We start from the raw sequence: 20326 nt of genomic DNA on the forward strand, positions 1-20326 counted from the left end.
AGAACTTGAATTGGATAAATGGAGGAAGATGAATAGAATCTGACTTTAAGAAAGTGGTTTTAAATTATGTTAAAACTTTAGGAAAAAACATTTCTTTTTTCTTCAATTCATTAGGCTACATTTATTTTAAGGTTATGTTGACTTTAGAAACAACCAAATCCCAATATAATTTTTGTTTGTTTGTCTTTATTTCACATTTTCTGCACATGTACCCTTGATTTAAAATATACCCCACTGCACACGTACTGCAGTGCTCACACCAAAAGCCTTCACAGACAATTATCAGTGTTTGTATTTACTCAGGGAACTCTAGAGCTCTAGAAAGTAGATCTGAGATGAACTGTCTCAAATGCATCAGTGACGTGTGCAGTTATCGCCTCCTTGTAAATGATACACTAATTAGCTCATTAGTTCATTTTCATATAGTCAACCTCTGCATTAACTCTTTGTTACTGTCATTGTTAAGAATTGCATTGACACCATACCTCGAAGCCATTTTGAAGCACTCCATTCATTATTTACAATGTAACTAGTGCACTCGTCTCCCTCTGTTGTCCTCTTTGTAAGCGTACAGTAAAATACCACAGACATACAGTATTCACATCATTACTCTACCAGCACTGGTATAGGCCTACTTAGGTCATGTATGAGTCACTACCTGGCACTTGGAACACTAGTGGCTATTGTTATCATGGTGCTGTAATGCTCTATAGAGTGGCATTGTGTTGCTCTGTCTTCTGCTGTCACGGACAGAAAGCAAAGGAACTGATAGATTAATGTATGCCCGCACAACTACGATTTCATTTACAGTCACCTACAGTGCAATCAATCAGGTTTAAGAACAAGGATAATATGAATAAAGATGGTGGTTGGAATTGTACTACATGAACACATGCAAAGGCAGATAGTGATTCATGCTCGATCTGGTTTTTGCTTGTTATCATACAGTTATCTGCTGGAGCAATGTGTGATTTTATTAGAAGGAATAGCAGGAGCTTTATGAAGTGAAAAAAGGATCATGTAATTTTCTCTGTTCCTGCCGTGTAGAGTAACTCAGATAAGGAAAACGAGATGGAAGACAGGACAACACACACACACTGAAAAATATGGCACCACATGCAAATGCACACACATCTCCATTGTTCTATTGTTCTTCTCCATTCAGCAGAACCCCTCGTAGTGTTTACATAAATAACTCAAAGGTTTTTCCTTGTAAAACAAGTATTTTGAGGAGCTTTTATATATGTAATGGTACAAATGTAAACACACACCATTTTTCCTCCACAGAGGATACAACTTTTATTGTATTTAACTGGCAGACAGAGAAAAAATGTTATTGAAGGGTATCAGGTATGAAATAATAAAACAAGTTCAGTTTTCAGCCTCCTGTGACGTTTCTCAAAGAAAACAAAAGCAAAGTGACACTTAATAAAAAATAATGACATGAATCAATGTCAAGAGGAGAAAAGACAGGTTTGACATCATTTGGGGTGGATTTGTGGAAGGCCTTCAGACATTTTAGACATAACCTTTGACTTGTGTGGCAGGTGCCCTGCGTGGACTGCTCTCTCCACTGCTGAAAGTGGGAGAGCCTGGGATTCCGGGAGGACTTGACCCCGCATAGAGCAGTGACCCCCCAATTAGAAGCAAGGCTGATGCCCCCCAGCCGATGTAAAGGGCAGGGCCGAGCTCACGCTTGTGTGGAGCTGCCACATGTGGATCATAGAAATCCCTGATGATGGAGTGGGCAGTCCAGCAGACGGGCACAAGGTAAAGGAACCCCGCAATGGCAAAAAGAGAGCCGGAAATGCGAGCAATGCGGGCTTTAAGGCTGTTTATGCCGATGCATTTAGTGCACTTGACTCCTAGGACCCCCAGAGCCAGAGCCAGGCCACAGAGCAGGATGGACAACACAGTGAGGCCACGGGCAGCCTGCATGTCGCTGGGCAGAGCCAGCAAGCTATCGTACACCTTACACTGGATCTCACCTGTGCTCTGTACTATGCAATTCATCCAAAGGCCTTCCCAAATGATCTGAGCTGTCACTATGTTGTTACCGATGAAGGCGGTGACCCGCCACAGGGGGATGGCACAAACTATTAACCCACCCACCCAGCCCACTATGGAAAGGATCAGACCCAGCAACTGCATGCCCGTGGTAGCCATGGCGAAAGGTGTTATTTGAGTCAGATGGACTTGTCTCTGATATATTAGTCTCTGCACAGGCCAAACTTATAGTCCCACAAAGAAATGTGACAGTCTATGTTGCTAGAAATGCCGTGGTCCACTCCGCCGCCTGTGGATGATGACGTCGATGAGGTCAGCTTGAGTTTGACGTGGATTGATATCCTAAAATTAACAAAACATAAAATAGTCGCACCAGCCGGGTTATTCTCTTCGTAATCAATCAAGCAGTGCAAGAAAACTCTCAGAGACACACTGGATATTACATCACAGGCTGTTGTTATTTACCACAACAGCCACTAGCATAACATTAGTAAAGTATGAAAAGACTACTGGAGCATATAGTTATCATAAATATTTGGAATCAGGCTGGGAGGCCTGTTGGATTCCAGTGAGAAACGCAGAGAATAGCTTTCTTTGACACGACTGTGGGTGTCGAGCTACGCCTTGCCGGGTGGTGGATTATCTCAGAAAAACATGAGGAGACTCGGAACACAAGCAGCTTTCATGAAAGCCTGTCGAGTGGGCCAGGAGAACCTGTGTCTTCTGTTTATTACAGCTACAATTTTACTAATACTGTTTATACGATCCATTCATAACAATATCGATACACATGTAGCAGGACACTGAGTACCAATGGGATGCATTTTACTATTTAGTTCAGTTATTTAGTTTGAGTTTTGACTCCAGTAAGTATCATTCTGAAAGATTATTGTGATGTTGGGTGCAGATGACAGTGGATAACCCATATTAAAATAACAGAGGGCCCTGGAATATTCCCAGATCTCATTACTAAAATGTCCATTTCATTCCTAGGAAGTTCTGCAGATAATACAATGGAAGAAAAGCCACTTCCAGTACATACATGTGCTGGAAACTAACAAACTAACAAAGCACATCGCATAAATTTGCTTTTAAGTCATAGTCAAGACATTACTGACATTTAGAAAATGTTTAAATATCCAAACATTATTAATTAAATGGTTATTATGAGGAATATTTACCTGAAATAGAGGTCGCTGAACCTTCACTGCTCCTCCCGGAGATGATCCACAGTTTACGGTTTGCCTGAAGCTCCGTAGGTTTTGTAGTTCAGCTATGAATGCCTGAAGTTGTGAATGACAACCCTGAGAATTCAGTTCAGTCAACAGGACGGCCAGAGAGCAGGGGAGGCTCTCTCCGTCTCTCTCTCTCTTCTCTGAGGTTTGGTGAACTGCAGCAGAGAGGGACGATCAGCTCCAACACCCAGGACAGGACTGGAGATGGGGCTGCCCTGCGAGATGCCAGTGTGAGTCTGTGTGGCGGTGGGCTGAAGCACGCGCTTCTGTGCACGACTGTGTCGGTGTGTGAATGCGTGAATGTGTTTGAGTGTGTCTCCCAGTGCCTGGTGTACGGGCACAATGCCCTGCTGTTTTACAGTGCCCTCCCCCCCGCTTTCCCTGCTTCTCGTCAACCTCTGTCCCAACCCTGCAGCCCCGCGCATCCATCCAACTCAGCAATCCTCTTTTTTCTACTTTCACTCACTTGTTCATTTATGACAGCCATCTATTATTTTCTGCCACACTTTTTTCTTTTTTCAGTCTGTTTATGGGTTTCATTGAAGTTTTCAAGTGTACTGACGTAGTCCTTTCGCACCATCTTGTTCAGTAGCCTGCTCTGACAGGGAAAATGTGGCTCATTGTTCAATAGCTTTGTAAATAAATAAAGACATTAATCAGGCTGGATGAATATTAACGAGATAACAAAAACCAACAAATAACTCTTTTTAAACTGGAATGAGGTTTAGATGCTGCAAAAACTTGAGCAGATGACTAGAGGAGCTCCATTTCTGCCTCCATGCATGCGACCAGGACTGAAGAATGGATGGAGCCGATCTGTGAACTTATCCGTGAAGGTCTGAATGTGGACTCCAGAGTCTGCGCAGTAGAAGGACACGCGACCTTCGTTGTAATCCAGAAACACTCCAAACTTCTTGGGTCGTTGGTCTAGAGCCAACTGGGTGACAGGAGAGGTGTTTGCAATGTACTGGCCTCCAGCTTTCAGGCTTAAGGTCCAGAAACCATTTGCAGGGCACACTGTGAACTTGCCTTTCCTGTTTACGGACTGTCTGGCAACACCTAGGGTCCATTCTATCTTCTCCCCAACCTCCACTTCCCAGTAGCACCTCCCGCCAGCAAAGCTTTCTTTGGCCAGAACATTTCCCACTCTGTCAAACCTCTTCGGGTTCTCCGGTACTTCCTGAAGCTTATCCGTGTGCCTCACCTGTTTTCTGTCATCTGAGACCCAAAGGAAAGGGTGGGCTGTTTTAGCACTTAGGTTAACATCCACTAAAAAGAAAAAAAGAGCAAAGAAAGGAGAAAAAGAGGAAAAAGTCAAGAATTAGTCAAACAGTGCACTACCATTTTCAGCTATTCACAACAGCGGAAAATTCATGCAGTTTAATTTTGAACTCAAAATGAAGCTGAATTATGGTTTTTGATGTTATCCACAAAAATAATCTTCAATCCCTAATAATTTGATAAAATGTATTTCTGCACAGCGAGAACCTTACCTGAGTATTTCTCGATTCTCTTAAGTTCTAAAGATGGACAACAGGGGGAAAAAATGAATGTCAATTAATTTATCCTATAAGATTGATATGACGCACGCAAGATTAAAAAAGCATCACTCACCAGCTTTGGAGAGTCTGTTGACTTCTAACTTTATTTGTTCCAACACGTCTGACAGTGCTCTTCTGGTGACCCCAATACAAGGATCAGTTTCTATGGTAACCTTGGACCAGTCCTTCATCTCACAGGGCTAAATAGCATTCACAGTGTAGGAAAGATTTTACAATTACGCTTCAAATCACATCATCATCATCATGCATTCGGCAGTAGATGGAGATAACTTACCTTGGCAGGTCGCTTCACGTCGTCACTCTGATCACCAGAGATCTGAGGGTCCGGTTCTGTGGTCTCCTTCCTCAGCTCCTCAATCTCCTGTTCGATCTCTTTGACCAGTGTTTCTACCCTGCTCTCCTCTTCTTTCTGCCTCTCCTCAATTGAAGCAACAACTGCTTTATGGCTCTTCTCCATAGCATTTACAAGGGCAGAGAAGATCTTCTGACTCTCTCGCACCTCTCTGAGGTAAGAGTTCTGATTGGACAGCAACATCATTTAATGATGTACAGATCAAAGTAAAATAAAGAAAAAATGTAAATTATGTTATTCATGTTTAAGTTTTATAGATATTTCCACTCACCTTTTGTAGCCCGAGAGAGTATTTCAGTCTTTCTATCTTTTGCACCCTTTCCTGAATCATTTGGTTAACATCTATAACCTGTGAATGTGCAAACACTTTGTATCAGCACACAAAAATACACTAGATTTATTAGATTAGATCACCTGTTATTAGATAACAGACAAAAGAGTACCGTTTCCTCATCTGGTGGTTTCTGTGGTCGAGACTTCCTGTAGTTTTCAGATACGTCTGCGAGTATGTGGTTGACACTGAGGTCAGGCTTGTCTGTGAACAATCTCCTGCAGTGAGGGCAGTATTTCGACTGATGTCGTGTCCAGTATTTGGACAGGCAGGACAGGCAAAAGCTGTGTCCACATGGTATGGTTACAGGGCTGGTAAAGATGTCCCTACACAGAAAGCACAAGAAGTGCTTCTCGGGGAGCAAGCAGATAGTAGAGGCCATAATCTGAAAAAGAAATTATGTCAGAAAAAGTAAGAAACAGAGCTTTTTCCTGCTCTGCATATTGAAGTCTTGTGAGGGAGTGTTGTGTTTGAATAGCAAAGCAAAGAATAAACCAAAAGTGATACCTAAGAGTAAGTGAGAAGTGCCAACAGAAGTCATTTGATAAACAAATGCAATGAAACCATCTTGTTAACAGTTATAGTAATTAAAAGTACTATAAAGTAAATTTGTGTTTTTAACACATAATTGTGTAAAAGATCAATCCTGCATTCAGGATTTTACTTAAGCACCATGACGGTACACAAGTATCAAAAGTACTAGTCACTGTTACTCATATTGCAAGATGCTTATCATATGTTTTATGATTTTTCAAGTGTATCAGTCATACGTTGATTGGTCACTTTGTTAGGTGCGCCCATTTAATTGCTCTTTAACATAAATATCTAATCTGCCAATCACATAGCAGCAACTCATGCATTTAGGCATGTAGAAATAGTCAGACTGATGTGAAGTTGAAACTGAGCATAAGAATGGGGAAGAATGTAATTTAAATGACTTTCAAGGTAGCATAGTACTTGGTGGCAGAAAATCACCCTGGGCTACTGGGGTTTTCCTGCACAACCATCTCTAGGTAAGAGAGAATGGTCTGAAAAAGAGATCGTCCAGTGAGATGTCAGAGGAGAATGGCTACTTCAAGGAAGGCAACAATAACTCAAATAACTACTTGTTACAGCCAAGGTATGCAAAAGAGCATCTCCTTGAAGCAGATGGGCTTCAATAGCAGAAGACCACACCAGGTGCCACTTCTGTAAACTAAGAACAGGAAACGGAGGCTACAGTTTGCACAGGATCACCAACATTAGACAAGAAAAGACTGGACAAATGACTCTCAATTTCTGCTGCCATATTCAGATGTTAGAATCAGAATTTGGAGTAAACAAAAGCATGGATCCGCACTTCCTTGCATCAACAGTTCAGGCTGGTGGTGTTGGTGCAATGACCTGTGGGATATTTTCTAGGCACACTTCAGACCCCTTAGTACCACCACAGCCCAAGATTTTAGACACAGATACTTAAGGTTTGACTTTAAATTCTGTGCTTATTAAACAACAGTAAATATTCAGTATTCAGTTCACTTTTCGCTGACAACGTAAAGGCGTGAAAGAAGGTGGATTTACTCATGGCAGAAATATTTTCACTGGAATTCAGGGTGGCATGTACTTTTAACATTGTGTTCTCATACAGAATGGATTACTCTCATTTTACACAGAGTAAAGAGGCAGAAACAACTGGACATGATTATATTTTAATGCCCTGTCATTGAACTTTACCCCGTTATCCCTTTCTATCTCTGCGTGTTTTGATTGCCACAGCCAGTGTGAGCAACAGCAGATAGATAACAAACAGAGGCAGCAAAATATGCAGTCAAACTGGTATTAGCCAAATAGTTTTCTTGTGTCATGAGGAAGCTACGTCTCAAAGCAAAGATGAACCCACTAAATTCTCAAGATCGTTTTAATATAGTGTGCAATCCTCAGTTCGGTCTCCCTTTTACTCACAAAGGAAACAGTTTAAGATTATGCAACACGCCCATAAAAGATTGACAGGACTAACAGGAAATCAGCACACAGGTAACTTTGTGAAAACAGACACATTTGTTGAAAAGTATTAAAGGAAATATGATCTTACCTTTACTTAGTTGATCTTTTCTGGGTAGGAGCAGTGTCTGTACGGCTTGTGATTTTAGTTAATAATACACAGAAACTTCACTGGTTCACACTGAACAGGTGTACTTAGGTATGCGGATTGTCTAGGAAAGTGGCAGCGCTTTAGACAATGGCGTGTTCAGCTAAGACTCCGCCCTACATGTTATTTGAGCTGCACTTCAACTAATCCACAGCAAGGCACCAGGAAGAGGTGGAGGTTGAATAAAATGTAAAGGGTTCACACAAATCTACTATAAATGTGCTAAAATCACAGCTTCATTTATCTATAATAGGCCTATTTATAGTTTAAACTGGATGTCACAGTTTGAATTGATGCCACAAGAAACCTTTCAAGTTTTCTGTCAAAACAGTGGCATACTATACAGAGAGTTACAATGTGTTTCAGATGAAAGAGGGCTTGAGACGGCTATCTATTTTGTTATCAAGTAAGTCAGAAAGCTACCTAAACGGAAGTTGGATACAAAGAGTAAGTTTCTTGTTTTCATCAGGTCACCAGTCAGTTCTCTATGTCATGTACGAGGAGCTGCAAAGAAGCGGTTGATAAAGATTGAGTTGAAGTTCAGTCTTGCATTCGGAGCCATTCTGTTGTCCATATGCTTTATTGCCACCTGTGCTGTTCCCCCTGCTGATCCACCCACTGCACCACCTATGATCCCATAGAGAACCATCCCTCCTGGCCCCTCTATAGACCCAGCCAGCGCACCCATCACAGCCCCCACAACAAAACCCGTCCCCAGGCCTCTGGCTAGGGACTTCCTGAGCCAGCTGTTGTCGATCTCCGCTTGAGCTCTAATCTCTGCGCCAATATTAGCCGTATAGGCATCCTTCTGGAAATACAACTCCTCTTCCATGTATTGCTTTTCCATCTCAGCCCATGCCTTTTCTATCTCTGCTGCTCGCTGCTTTCTAAGCTTATTCTCCTCCTTCTTTACACAGTCCTCTGCCTTCTGGAAAGTTCTGCTGGAGAAGCAGCCCCCTCCTAACGAGGCAACCATCAGCTCTATCTTCTTCAACAGCTCTCTGTCCTGACTTCGATCTCTCCAGTTCTTGTTGAAAAGGTGAAAGCGTCCGCCGTACTTCTCGATGAGTTCTCGCAGATGCCAATCTCTCTTCTTCACCCTGTCTTCCAAGGCAGTTCTATCCTGATTTCCTTCATATGCCAGGAGGACCATGGCGTGTCTCAGACAGTGTCTTCCAAAGCGTTCCCTCATCAGTCTGGAGGTTCTCACATCATTGGGGGAGATTTTTTCCATGTCAAAGGCAACAAGAAAGGCATGGGGACCAGGTATAGATAAGCACTTGGACCTCCTTAGCTCCATCTTCCTTTTGGCTTTAGATATATCCTTATCATAGATGTTTGGTCCATTGATCACTGCCACTCGTCTACCAGCCAGCTCACCGTTGTTCTTTATGCTGCCAGAAAGGCTGGTGACATCCTTAGAAAACACCTCTCTCCCAAGTATGGAATTGGTTAGTAGGAACTGAGAAGGTCCACTGCTACCAACCACCATGAGCCTTAATTCTATGGCACCACCTTTAAAAATTTTAAAAAACAAACATTCAATTGGGATCAGATTGATAAAGATATTTGAAAAAAGTGTGTAATAAACTCTACAGAAAACAATAAAAATGTCAAAAGAAGCTAAAATATCAGCAATTAACATCATTAACACCATATTGTTTGTGTTTGGCTTATTTTATACTTTTTCTGATATCAGTGCAATGCAAAGCACTTTTGAAAAGGGCTGTGTGCATGCATGTGTCTGTTTCATCCTACTTTCACAACTGACTTATGCTACATGTGTGCAGTAAAATCTAACTAACAGTAGGTAGGGTAGTTTGTTTTTTATTGTTAAAGTTAAACCCAAGGTTCAACTCCTCCTTCTCCACCTTTAGTTATTTTCCCACAGTCCCTGCCTGACATGCAACTTGAGAATATTCCCCTTTGTGCCTTTGTGCCTAGAGTAAAGAGAAACCACATCAAATCCTTTCTTTGTCATGTTTGCATGGTTATTGGAAAGCTTACCTTTCTTCCTTGTATCCATTTGGCAGCTTCACAGATTCAGTAGTTTGCTTGTTTTTTTAATTTGGAAATTATTAAAACCTTTCCTTGAACCGACTTCACACATTTGAGTTCGGTGAAAACATATTCCTGCGTGTTTCCCGTCTCTCCGTCTGTCTGCCTCACTGTCTCTGCTGATTAGATAACTGGTCACTAGATTTTACATTAAGTGGAAAATGACCTCAGGGCTGGATGCTAGCAGTGAACATATTCACATTTATTGACATTAATATTAATCTATGTGTAATTAAAGCTTTAGATTTATTACTAATTGCATGTATGCACACTGTCTTATTTTGGAAATTATATTGCAGTAAATAAGAACAGTTATACGTGCATGTATTCTTTGTTTTGATTTGAATTATCGAGTGAGGATCAGACTCATCTGAAGATGAGTAGCACTGACAGGGATCGATGATTGCAGTTATATCAGAGTGATGAAGACATTTATTGCCTATAATCCGGATTTAGATTTTTAATCTTTTGTTTAAAAATAATCAGCTTTTAAAGCAGCTGTTCTACGCTGTGTTACTGTCTGTGTGCTGGGCTTCGGGGAAATCAATACCTCATTAGTTAGTTTCATCATGTGTTAGTGGGACACACATTTATTTTCCAAATATAGACTCGTGTCTTTATTTAATGTATCAGCTATGCTCATAAGAATTCCCACATAATCTACCAGTGGATCAGCCCAACCATACCTTTGAAAGTCTCTAGGTTGTCTTGACTATGGCTACATGTGTCAGTCCACTAAGTTGGTGCCAGATATTTGCATTATTCAATTCAATTATATATATCGCCAAATCACAGCAACTGTTGCTTCAAAGCGCTTTATATTGTAAGGTAAAGACTATACAACTATACAGAGAAAACAGAGGAAAACCCCAACAATCATATGAACCCATGAGCAATGGCTTTGGTGACAGGAAAGGAAAAACTTCATTTTAGGAAGAATAAACCTCCAGCAGAACCAGGTTCAGGGAGGGACAGCTATCTGCCGCAACCAGGTGGGAGTGAGGGTAGGAAGACAGCATAAAGACACGCTGTGGAAGAGAACTAGATAATGACTAATGACTAATGACTCATGATTAAATGCTGAGTGATTTAGAAACACATAAAAAGGTGAATTAAGAAGAAACACTGAAAGTGCATTGTGGGAATCCCCCAGCAGCCTTCCCAAAAAGGGAAGTTTTACATTAGGACTGAGGGTTATCTGATCCAGCCCTAACTATAAACTTTGTCAAAAAAGGAAAATTTTAAGCCTAATCTTAAAAGTAGAGAGTGTGCCTGTCTCCCAATGTCTGAGAGCAGAGTGCTCTGTAGAGGTGATACAGTACTGTGAGGTTTTTAAGACAAAGTGGGGGCTGAGTATTCAAGACGTTGAATGTGAGGGTCAGGATTTTAAATTCAATTCTGGATGTAACAGGGAGCCTGTCAGTACTCTTGCTGCAGCATTTTGGATCAGCTGAAGCCTTTTCAGAGAGTTTTAGGACATCTTGATAATGCTGAATGACAGTAGTCGAGCCTAGAAGTAATAACAAGCAGTTGAACAGGTGCACCCAACAAAGATTACTTAGGCTCCTAAATAAGCTGCGTCATTTTCAATATAAGCCCCATATAAATCATATTTTAGTCAGAAATAGCTTAAAATCAATCTCTAAATCATAGACTACCAACAATACTATTCACCTTCCAGCATGTTGTCAAATTTGAACCATTTTAAACTTTGACAACAGCAAAAAATACCCTGTTATAAATATTTAATACTGTTTGATGGTTTTGCAAATTTTATATATAGTGAGGCTATTTGGGGTCAAATTTGACCTGTATCTATCCAAATGTATTTCAGATTCACTACCATTAGTAAAATCAAGGAAAATTGTGAATTTTAGGGGATCTTGAAACTGCAAAACTGTGTGTGCCTTGTCTGTTGTGACAGAGTTCAAGGGCCACATTTAACCAGGTTAGTGCAAAGACAGAATAGGAGTTATAATATATCACCTACATGACAAGCGGAGGTCAAAGAGTGCCTTGATTACCTATTTCACTTTTACAGAGAGAAGGTTCCTGGTTCAATCCTGGCTAGGGCCATTCCGGGTGGAGTTTAAAGGCACTGTGGTTAGTAAGAGTGGACGAATGCTATATAAATATGAATGTATTACAGTTGGACAAGAAATATATATATAAAAAAAAATTTAAAACAAAGAAATTATTCATTTTGATAGTCTCATAGTGTCATAACACATGTGCAAGTCCCACACAGTCAAGGTTTACATCCGCTGCAAGTTTTCTTTTACAAGTTTTGATTAATGTTGCATTAATAATGATAACTGCAGATGGTACTTATACAGATTTCTTATGACATAACATTGATCGTAGTATTTAATGGTTGTAAAGGTCATACATGGTTATATAATAAATCCCAAGAGTTCAAGGAGTTTCTTTTCTATTTCTGCTTTCGCTTTAGAATATATTTAAATCATTATCGCTGCAATATTTTCATGTTTTGGGTAAAACTGGAGACGATGTTGTGTGAAAATAGATATTTTTCACCAAAAGCAAGTGTTGCAAACCCAAAAAACTAAAATGTTCTCCCTGCTCTATGAAACATTAATTAAGGATTTAGCATCCACTAATTTATGTCAGACGGGTTATTTATAGATTATAAATTGAGCTTTAATTCAAAATTCAGTATCAGTAACTATTCTGGGAAAGTATGAAATATGAAGAGTATGTAAGGGGTTAAAAAAACAAACCTGGCTGACCCTCTTGTGCTTCGGGTATCTCTTACTGTGGTAAAACAGCGCCCCGCTGTGGCCAAACTGGGAACATGAAGAGGAAATCGCTCCATGTATTTCCGGTTGGAGCGACTTGACGGCACCTTCAAACGGCGTAAATACAAAGTGGCTTTACGCTATTTTGTAACTACTACGCATACCGTTTGAGTGATGAAGCCGGGTAGTGAGGCAACCTCTGGTTCGGGTCAGAGAATTTAATCTCCCGTGGAGAAACAAACGCAGTCTCCAAAATGATGACACGCACATTTACTGCGGTCAGTCGTGTCTTCCCTCCCCGACTGCGGCACTTCTCGGGCGGAGAAGTAACCAAAGATGTGTCTGAATGTGCGGCATCTCCACAAATCACAGAACAGGCGTCTCTTTATGTGCACGTGAGCTATAGCTTCTTCTTTTTTTCTTTTTCTGAGAACATCACGCGCACATATATCCGTAACTGCATGTTGACTCACCTGATTTAAGCATAAGTGGGCTGTGTCATGACTCTAAGGTTCTTCCTCCCCCAGTGGCCTTACTGTCTCAGGAGGTGCTCCTACTGCAATTTCAATAAGTACATATCCAAAGAGAACAATGACCACATCATGACTCAGTGCCTTCAGAGGGAGACTGAGACACTGCTGCGACTCAGTCAAGTATCCTGGTATGTGCATTTATTAAACCTGACAATCAGTAACTGTAACCTGTAGCTGAGATCGTACTCTGGTTTTCATTTGTAGCATCACCTCAGTGTTCTTTGGTGGTGGGACTCCAAGCCTGGCCCACCCCTCCACCTTTGCGGCGATCCTTGAGACTGTTTCCAGGCAGGTGAATCTCTCACATGAGGCCGAAGTCACCCTCGAGGTCAACCCCACTCCTGCGGGAAAGTCCAGGTTAGAGGACTACTGCCGTGCCGGCGTGAACCGATTTTCCATCGGTGTCCAGGTGAGCGTAATCCTCGGGTGTTCATGAAAGCCTATGGAAAAGCAGTGCTTTCCAGCTGTTTTACTCAAAGCATTTAGTGGTTGCAACTTTACACTCCAGGCCTATCATTGTGTTCATGTTTTTTTTTTGAAAATCCCCTCTTCTGTGTGATGACATGGCCTTTAACATTTACTCAAAACGCACTTTTTGAAGTTTAGTCCTGTCACGTCCAAATCACACATCAGTGCTTGTTTCTTTTGCTCTGCATCATAGACATTAAATTGCATGCAATAAAAATTGCAATTTGGATTTTATATTGTAGATTTCAGTTGGAACAGAGCTGAAATGTTTTTTTCAGGGCTTAATGTTTCCATCTGTCTATCTCCTGACTCGATAATATTTGAAAAATAACACAATTCAAAAATGTTGACCCACTTATATGTACTTCGAGGTGATGTAACTCTGAAAATTCCGTTAATCATTTGATTCTGAAGGGGTAAGGTGAGAACTTTTTTTTCATATTATGGAACAACACTGATCAAACTTTCTATTTTCAGTCTTTGCAGGATGAGGACTTGAAAAGTCTGGGAAGAGACCACGACTCTCACGAGGCTTTGCAGACTATCGAAGAGGCCAGGAGGCTGTGCCCTGGTCGGGTGTCGGTGGATGTCATGTTCGGACGTCCCAAACAAACCGTTGAATCCTGGGAAACAGAGTTGTCTGAGCTGCTGAGGGTGTGTGATGATCACGTGTCTCTGTACCAGCTGACCCTGGAGCGAGGCACTCAGCTGTTTAAACAGGTTGAGTGCGGTGCAGTAACGATGCCCTCCGAGGATGTGACAGCGGAAATGTACCAGCGTGCAAGGAAGACTCTGCACCAGCATGGCTTTCAACAGTACGAGGTGTCGAATTTTGCAAGACACGTAAGTCTTTGCTGTAACAAGAACGTTCTCCTTTCCGTACTTTAACGCTTCACCTTATGATGCATCCGTTTTATACACAAAATTATATGTTAAATCAAAGGAAGGTTCAGAGAATGAAAAGAGAAAATAAATAAAAGAAAAACACTTCCTTGGTACACTTGTTTAAATGCTTATTAACACAAATACCTAGACAGCCAATCAAGTGGCAGCAACTCATTGCATTTAGGCATGTAGACACGGTCAAGACGACCTGCTGAAATTCAAAGTGAGCGTCAGAATTAAGAGAAGAACGCTGATTTCAGTGACTCACAATGTGGCATTGTTATTTGTGCCAGACGGCCTGGTCTGAGTATTTCAGAAACTGCCGATCTGCTGCGAGTTTCCCACACAACCATCTCTAGGGTTTACTGAGAATAGCCTGAAAAAGTGAAAATACCACTCAGCAACACTTTGTTAATGTTCAGAAGTCAGAAGAGAATGACCAAGTTGACTTGAAGGCAACAGTAACTCAGATAACCACTCGTTACAGCCAAGGTATGCAGAAGAGCATCTCTGACTGCACACCACACCACATCTTAAAGAAGCATGCCAGATGCCATCCTGTCAGCTAACAACTGGAAACTGAAGCTACAATTTGGTTTGATCAAAATTTGATAATAAAAGATTGAAAAATGTTGCCAGATCTGATGAGTCTCAATTTCTGCTGCAGCTTTCAGATGGTAGGGTCAGAAATTGACATAAACATGAAAGCATGGATCCATCCTGCCTTGTAGCAACAGTTCAGGTTGTTGGTGGTTTTATAATGGTGTAAGAGGATGCTTGTACCGACTGAGGATTGTTTAAACGCCACAGTCTATGTGAGTGTTGTCCTGATTATGTCCATCACTTTACGACCAGTGTCGTCATCTTCTGATGGCTGCTTTCAGAATAACGTGCCATATCACAAAGCTCAAGTCATCTCAATCTGACTGATAGTGGCTTCACTGTTTACAGTTCATGCAATAAAAAGTCTCCCTTCATTCTTAATTGTAAAACAAAATACCACAAACTACATGTTCAGTCCTCTGTTTTATAGGCATCCATATTTTTCTTGTATAATTTAGAGTCATCAGATGTTTTCGAGGTTATTGAGCGAGATTTATATGTGCAGTTCTATCCAAAACCAAAGATTTATATTGTTTTTCCCCAGCAGAGTCTACTAAGTTCTATTTTTAAGCTCCTTTTAACTTTGTGTTTGGTTTTCTGTCTTCATTAAATCTCCATAATATGACAGTTTTACTATTCTCCCTCATAAACACTCAGTAAATGTTTTTCTCTGTGTAATGTAGAACTCAGTGAGTCATCACAATATAAGCTACTGGAAAGGAAACCAATACATCGGTGTCGGCCCAGGTAATACTTGGATCTAAAGCACTAAATCACTCCTGTTATGCTCCTGTTGGAAACGGTGGTTTTTATATTGTTGTCTCTGGCACAGGAGCACATGGGCGGTTTGTTCCTCTGGGGGAGGGAGGTGTTGTTCGAGAGGCCCGGACCCAGACTCTGGAGCCTGACGTGTGGATCCGTGAAGTGCGGCAGAGGGGACACGGGACGCGGAGGCGGCTTCCGCTTGGCCATCTTGAATTGTATGCCGTTGCACTTCCAGGCAGAGACAGATGCCCAGAAATGCTCTCAGCATGTGAAATGTAGCAGTGAAGTCTGAGCCAGTCCACAGTGTATTTTAACACAGTGAGCGTTGAGGCCGTGGCACATGTGCTTGTTCTCTCAAACATTCTGTCCTTGTGAGATGCTATTATGAGACTTGTATTCAAGCCTTTTACTCTTTCTGTTCTGTCCTTGCTATTCTGTATTCAGTTTAAGTTATGAAAGATGTTTGCTTGGCAGATTGGAGGAGGTGTTGGTAATGGGAATGAGAATGACTGAGGGCATTAATCACAAGGTAAAGCACACAAAATAAACCCTTCGTTGTATTTTCTGTCACGGCAGATAATGTTCAGTCCGCAGAGACATTTTTTTTTGTTTTAATTATGTTAACAGCACTGGGAGATGTTCAGCCCACAAAATGGCCTTGATGAAGTTTTTGGTGAATCCATTGTCGTCCAAGAGTTGCTACAGAGCGGACAGCTGATTCTTGATGACAGGTGACTTATCATGTTTAATTTTCTCTTTAAGTTTCCTCACCTGTGTGGAGGCCAACCTAACAATTAATTTCATTATTCGCTAATATTTCCTTTATTATATAACGGTTTGGTGCATGATGTGACAGAAAATAAGGGGAATAGTCTGTTCTGATTTCCCCAGCACACGGTATTTAAAACGTCTCTACAGCTTGAAGGTTAAATCATTTGTGTCTTTTTTTCTTTTTTCCTTGTCAGGGGTCTGAGGTGCTCCTGGGAAGGATTGGCCTTACTGGACAGCATCCTTCCAGCTCTCCTGGTGGAGCTGGAGAGACAAATTTCCCCTAAAGCCTCACGGGGACCACTCTGAGTCTGCTGGCAGACGAACAAAGAACACCTCCAACCTTCAATGACACAAATGTTTATAGAGCAGATAAGCTTGTGGCTGTCAAAACATATAAAAACCAACAGTTTTGATTGCTACACCTTTTAAACATGTTAGTGAAGGCTCTTCATCATTTTCCATACCATTGCAAACCTGACTTTATCTTTAATGACTGCAGCCCAGCAGCGATCGAGCATATTGTGTTATCTCTGTGTTGCCTCTCCCACCGGTTAGAACGAGTCTTGGATTTAAGTCTCCAGATGCTTTCATGCAGTCATTACTACAACGGATGCACTTTGCACTAAAGCTTTAATTGCTGCTGTTGCTGTCGTTTAATCATAATTATATCTCTGACAATAAACAGGAAATTGTTATGGCTTGATGTCATAGTCTTTTCAGCAAATGTCCACGGTGAGTGGGAAGTTTTAGAGGGTGAACAAATTATATTATACCAAGAAAAGCCTCTGAGTAAGCAATCATTTTGTTCAGGTGCTGCATGTCTTATCAAATCCCTGGAAATCATACCAGATGGATGAACATTAATTTCCTGGTGAGTAAAGGGATATCTAGATATATAAAGCTTTAAACTGATCCCAGCTCACTTCTAAGTCTCTAAATTTCATAGTCACTGTCGAGTTTGCTTATAAAGATCTTTGAAATGTGGTACTTCTAGAGAGACATTTGTGTTGTGCATACAATAAAACTCACCATCATGAGAGAATAAATAATAAATATTTAGTCCATTTAAAAGGACTGAGTGCTATCGCAAGGAACTGATCATATTAAGACTTTACTGTCATGAGACATATTCAGAACATTATTATTTATCCAGGAACTTGGTCTGGAAATACAGATCTTTATGATTCAACTGTGTACTGAAAACCCAGCTAGTGCCCTGTCACGTAAAAAGTACTTACGGGTACATCGCACCTTTTAAACCTTGTTAGTAGATTGAAATCTGACCGTGGAGGCATGTTGACCACCAATTTGAGATGATTTAAGCCTTAGCAGCCATTAAAATATGGGTTCACTGTGATCAGAGTTACTTAAATCCCCTTTCCTCCCCATTCTGATGCTCATTTGTGAATGTACCAGACAATTTTGTCAGTAGCTTGTGTTTTTATTTCATCGTGACTTTTAGTTTAGCTTTCCAAAGTGGGTTTTATTGATCCACTTCAGTTTTATTGTTTGGAGAGGTTTATTTTAAGCAAATATACTGAACTTCTTGTCAGTGTCAGTAATATTAAATGCCGAGTTGAATAATCATTGTGCTCTCTCCATGGTGCTGATCTCACTCCGTCTCTCTCCTTTCGCCCACCTTCCCCTCTTTAATAAATCATGCGCTATCACTCATTGTTTCCTCCAACTACCATGGTGACACACAAGCGCGTACACCATCGCGTACACCACCAGGCATTGTAGCACCTCGGTACTTTAAGCCATTCACTAAGCCGTGGGCGTTCTAAACAAACCGTGCAAAAACTCTCGAGACTGACAACAGATACTGGAAGATGTTGAAGGTCTGCGTTTGAATCATCCACCCATGCCTCTGAACTCCCTCCCACGCGCGAGGTTTTTACATCATCACTCGAAGAGAATTGACTGCTTACGTCAGTGTGCGTAATCTGGCCGTGCCCGTCTCTTTGTGAGGAGATTCTTAAAGGTTTTGTAACAAACGGAATGATGGAAAGCAAGGACACAAAACAGATAGATAGAAATATTTAGCTTTTATTACAGGGTTATAGAACAGGTATATACAAAAAACACGATAAGAATGCACTGGTCCAGCCAGGTGCTACAGAGTATAACTCTTTACGTATACCATATTGCAGCGTACTACTACAATTTGTTTGTCGAGAAGTCTCACAATTCATTGAATCTGACACTTCTCGGGTTTGTTGTGTTTGGTGCTTGATCCAAGCACGAGTTGCAGGTCGCTGTTGAAGCTCGGGCGGCGCGCCAGAGGGTCCACTGCGGCACAGGGCGCAGAGAGTACCCGCGTACGGCTACCCCTCCTGCCTCGCTGGCCGACGTACAGCGACCGGTAGGTGAGGATGGGTATGACCTGATGTCGCGATGGACTGGTCTCGTGAGGTAGTCCACCCAGAGAGGCAAGGGCTCTGAACATCGCGTCCAGCCCGGTACCGGTTTTAGCAGAGGTTTCGAAGAATGGGATATCCTCGCCGAGGATTTTCCCCACGTCTGGCCGTCTCACGACTCTCTCTGAGTCTAAGTCCCCTTTATTGCCGCATACAATGACCGGCACTCTCATTGGCCGTTTTAATTTCAGCAACTTTGCCTTAGCAGCTTTGATTTCGCTGAGCAGCTCACAGGCTTCACTCAGAGATTCTCTGTCATCCAAACTGAAGACGAGCAGAAAAATGTCACCTGGAGAGACAAAGAACATCAGATGTAAATTAAGGTAGTTAGCCTTCATTTTCAAAATACAAAAAACCACCATCCCTTTAAAACAAATTTAATACAGCACTGATTCCTAACCTGTCAGGATAGATAGTCTGCGTTTGGCAGGGAAGTCCCTCTCACTTGCCGCATCCAGAAGATCGACCTGGTATGCCTCTCCTCCTATGTGGAACAGCTTTCTGTGGAAGTCTTCGATTGTGGGCTCATAGCTCTCCTCAAAGTCTTTTCCCATGAACCGCCGGAGGATGTTCGTTTTACCCACTCTGGGCGCACCAAGCACAACTATTCTATGACAATTTCTGGGCTTAGTCAAACGCAACTCCAGCAGGTCCACGGACCTCTTCGGGAGTCGATCAGCCGACACTTGCCGATTGCCAGAACTTGAGGATCTACTCACAACTATCCTCGTATCCTGCTGTCTCCAGCACCCCTTAACCTTTTTGACGAGCCCCATGCCTGTCGCTATGCTTGAGACTTTGGGGTGCTGGAGCACTGGACCGAGTGAGCTGCTCTGAAGATCTGGGTGCGTAATGCTTGATTGTTGATGCCCGGTGAGAGAGTTCAACATTTCGAGAATGCCATCAACGGGAAGGTAAAACTTCTCTGTTGTGTTCATCTCTTGTGCTCTTTCAAGAGTCTCCAGTCGCCGAGAGGCAATCACAATCTCACCAACCCAGTTGCTTCCCCATGTGTCCAGCGAGACAGAGCCGAGTGTCATCTCTTATACACCCACAGTTTCTGCGTCAGCAGGCTAATTCAAAATGCATTCCTTTTATAGAAGCACGGAGCCCCCCACGGCCCCCGCTTGTGAAAAATATTCCTTTCGAGGAAGACAAAAGTGCTAGATTGGTCTAGAAATATACAGTAGATTTTTCAGTTGGTGCATTGCAGCTTTCTGAAAGTTATCCGAACTGTCTTAAATTACGATCTTACTTTGTTCTGGTGGGGTGCGTGTTTGTGTGTGTGTGTGTGTGTGTGTGTGTGTGTGTGTGTGTGTGTGTGTGTGTGTGTGTGTGTGTGTGTGTGTGTGTGTGTGTGTGTGTGTGTGTGTGTGTGATGGGGGGCACGAAACACTCTGATCTGTTCTGGCACGCTTCTATTTTTAGCACTTGACCTGCAGGTGTTTC

General features: G+C 41.9%; 4 protein-coding genes across 6 annotated transcripts; 1 reads left to right on the plus strand and 3 right to left on the minus strand.

Annotated features, from left to right (window-relative positions):
• Window positions 1-1270: 1270 nt before the first annotated feature.
• Window positions 1271-2180, minus strand: cldnk (claudin k). The gene has a single exon (XM_031736538.2). The coding sequence runs from the start codon at window positions 2164-2166 to the stop codon at window positions 1519-1521; it is 648 nt and encodes a 215-aa protein (XP_031592398.1). The 5' UTR covers window positions 2167-2180; the 3' UTR covers window positions 1271-1518.
• Window positions 2181-3951: 1771 nt separating this feature from the next.
• btr02 (bloodthirsty-related gene family, member 2) lies at window positions 3952-12525 on the minus strand. Of its 2 annotated transcripts, none has more exons than XM_039611382.1 (7): window positions 12415-12525; window positions 5600-5872; window positions 5428-5505; window positions 5079-5321; window positions 4857-4983; window positions 4736-4762; window positions 3952-4511 (listed from the first exon to the last, which is right to left on the minus strand). In XM_039611382.1, exons 2-7 carry the CDS (start codon window positions 5867-5869, stop codon window positions 3967-3969), a joined length of 1290 nt encoding a protein of 429 aa, XP_039467316.1. In that variant the 5' UTR covers window positions 5870-5872; window positions 12415-12525; the 3' UTR covers window positions 3952-3966. The 2 variants fall into 2 exon arrangements, with proteins under 2 accessions (XP_039467316.1, XP_031592397.1); XM_031736537.2 differs by lacking the exon at window positions 12415-12525 and adding an exon at window positions 7559-7723.
• On the plus strand, window positions 12506-17155 carry rsad1 (radical S-adenosyl methionine domain containing 1). 2 transcript variants are annotated; one of them, XM_031736443.2, is made up of 9 exons: window positions 12509-12827; window positions 12960-13093; window positions 13170-13374; window positions 13911-14276; window positions 15605-15668; window positions 15754-15901; window positions 16161-16215; window positions 16314-16417; window positions 16652-17155. In XM_031736443.2, the coding sequence occupies exons 1-9, from the start codon at window positions 12687-12689 to the stop codon at window positions 16761-16763; spliced, it is 1329 nt and encodes a 442-aa protein (XP_031592303.1). In that variant the 5' UTR covers window positions 12509-12686; the 3' UTR covers window positions 16764-17155. The 2 variants fall into 2 exon arrangements, 1 of the variants encoding a protein (XP_031592303.1); XR_004199258.2 differs by lacking the exon at window positions 16652-17155 and having other exon boundaries at window positions 12506-12827; window positions 15754-16004; window positions 16314-16396.
• Window positions 17156-18648: 1493 nt separating this feature from the next.
• Window positions 18649-19917, minus strand: rasd2 (RASD family member 2). The gene is made up of 2 exons (XM_031736485.1): window positions 19278-19917; window positions 18649-19166 (listed from the first exon to the last, which is right to left on the minus strand). Exons 1-2 carry the CDS (start codon window positions 19915-19917, stop codon window positions 18649-18651), a joined length of 1158 nt encoding a protein of 385 aa, XP_031592345.1.
• Window positions 19918-20326: the final 409 nt, after the last annotated feature.

This window comes from Oreochromis aureus, linkage group 4, assembly GCF_013358895.1.
Source record: "Oreochromis aureus strain Israel breed Guangdong linkage group 4, ZZ_aureus, whole genome shotgun sequence".
Taxonomy (NCBI): domain Eukaryota; kingdom Metazoa; phylum Chordata; class Actinopteri; order Cichliformes; family Cichlidae; genus Oreochromis; species Oreochromis aureus.

Coding starts and splice junctions, on each gene's coding strand:
- cldnk (XM_031736538.2), bottom strand. CDS start 2,166: ATGGCTACCACGGGCATGCAGTTGCTGGGTCTGATCCTTTCCATAGTG.
- btr02 (XM_039611382.1), bottom strand. CDS start 5,869: ATGGCCTCTACTATCTGCTTGCTCCCCGAGAAGCACTTCTTGTGCTTT. Junction 5,506..5,599: donor AACCACCAGATGAGGAAACG/GTACTCTTTTGT, acceptor GCACATTCACAG/GTTATAGATGTTAACCAAAT. Junction 4,763..4,856: donor CAACAGACTCTCCAAAGCTG/GTGAGTGATGCT, acceptor GTCCATCTTTAG/AACTTAAGAGAATCGAGAAA.
- rsad1 (XM_031736443.2), top strand. CDS start 12,687: ATGATGACACGCACATTTACTGCGGTCAGTCGTGTCTTCCCTCCCCGA. Junction 15,669..15,753: donor ATACATCGGTGTCGGCCCAG/GTAATACTTGGA, acceptor TCTCTGGCACAG/GAGCACATGGGCGGTTTGTT. Junction 16,216..16,313: donor CTGAGGGCATTAATCACAAG/GTAAAGCACACA, acceptor TTATGTTAACAG/CACTGGGAGATGTTCAGCCC.
- rasd2 (XM_031736485.1), bottom strand. CDS start 19,917: ATGACACTCGGCTCTGTCTCGCTGGACACATGGGGAAGCAACTGGGTT. Junction 19,167..19,277: donor CAGACTATCTATCCTGACAG/GTTAGGAATCAG, acceptor TTGTCTCTCCAG/GTGACATTTTTCTGCTCGTC.